Below are 321 nucleotides of genomic sequence, written 5' to 3'. Positions count from 1 at the left end.
TCCACACAGCTAACTGGAGTGGTACAGGCACAGAAGCCCACTGAAGCCCCTGAATTCCTCCAGCACGCCATGATTGCCCTGAAGTACGGCATCAGTTACGTCATCCCTGACATCCCCGCTTGGGTGGCGACGGAGATGGCCAAAGTGGAGTTCCAGCGCCGCGAGGCCCTGCGCCGCCTCTCCACCTCCAACTCTCCCCCAACACGTGAGGAATCCCAGTCACCCTCCCCTAGGTGAGCTAACATGGTCGGCCCTTCTAACAGTACCTTTCTCTTTTCCTCGTTGTGTGATTTCTTCTTGGCTCGGGGACGAGTGATTAAG

The 321-nt window shown here is 57.3% G+C and overlaps 1 protein-coding gene across 1 annotated transcript in view; it reads left to right on the top strand.

Moving 5' to 3' along the window:
• The window catches only part of LOC119594567 (anoctamin-8-like), a gene marked incomplete in the record, with an annotated part of 84,413 nt that overhangs the window by 82,456 nt on the left and 1,636 nt on the right, over nucleotides 1-321 (top strand). Inside the window, 1 exon segment of the mRNA XM_037943602.1 lies at nucleotides 64-233. Within this exon segment, the coding sequence (XP_037799530.1) occupies nucleotides 64-233 (170 nt within the window).

Source organism: Penaeus monodon, chromosome 34, assembly GCF_015228065.2.
Source record: "Penaeus monodon isolate SGIC_2016 chromosome 34, NSTDA_Pmon_1, whole genome shotgun sequence".
Classification (NCBI taxonomy): domain Eukaryota; kingdom Metazoa; phylum Arthropoda; class Malacostraca; order Decapoda; family Penaeidae; genus Penaeus; species Penaeus monodon.
This window is presented reverse-complemented; position numbering and strand designations above follow the sequence as displayed.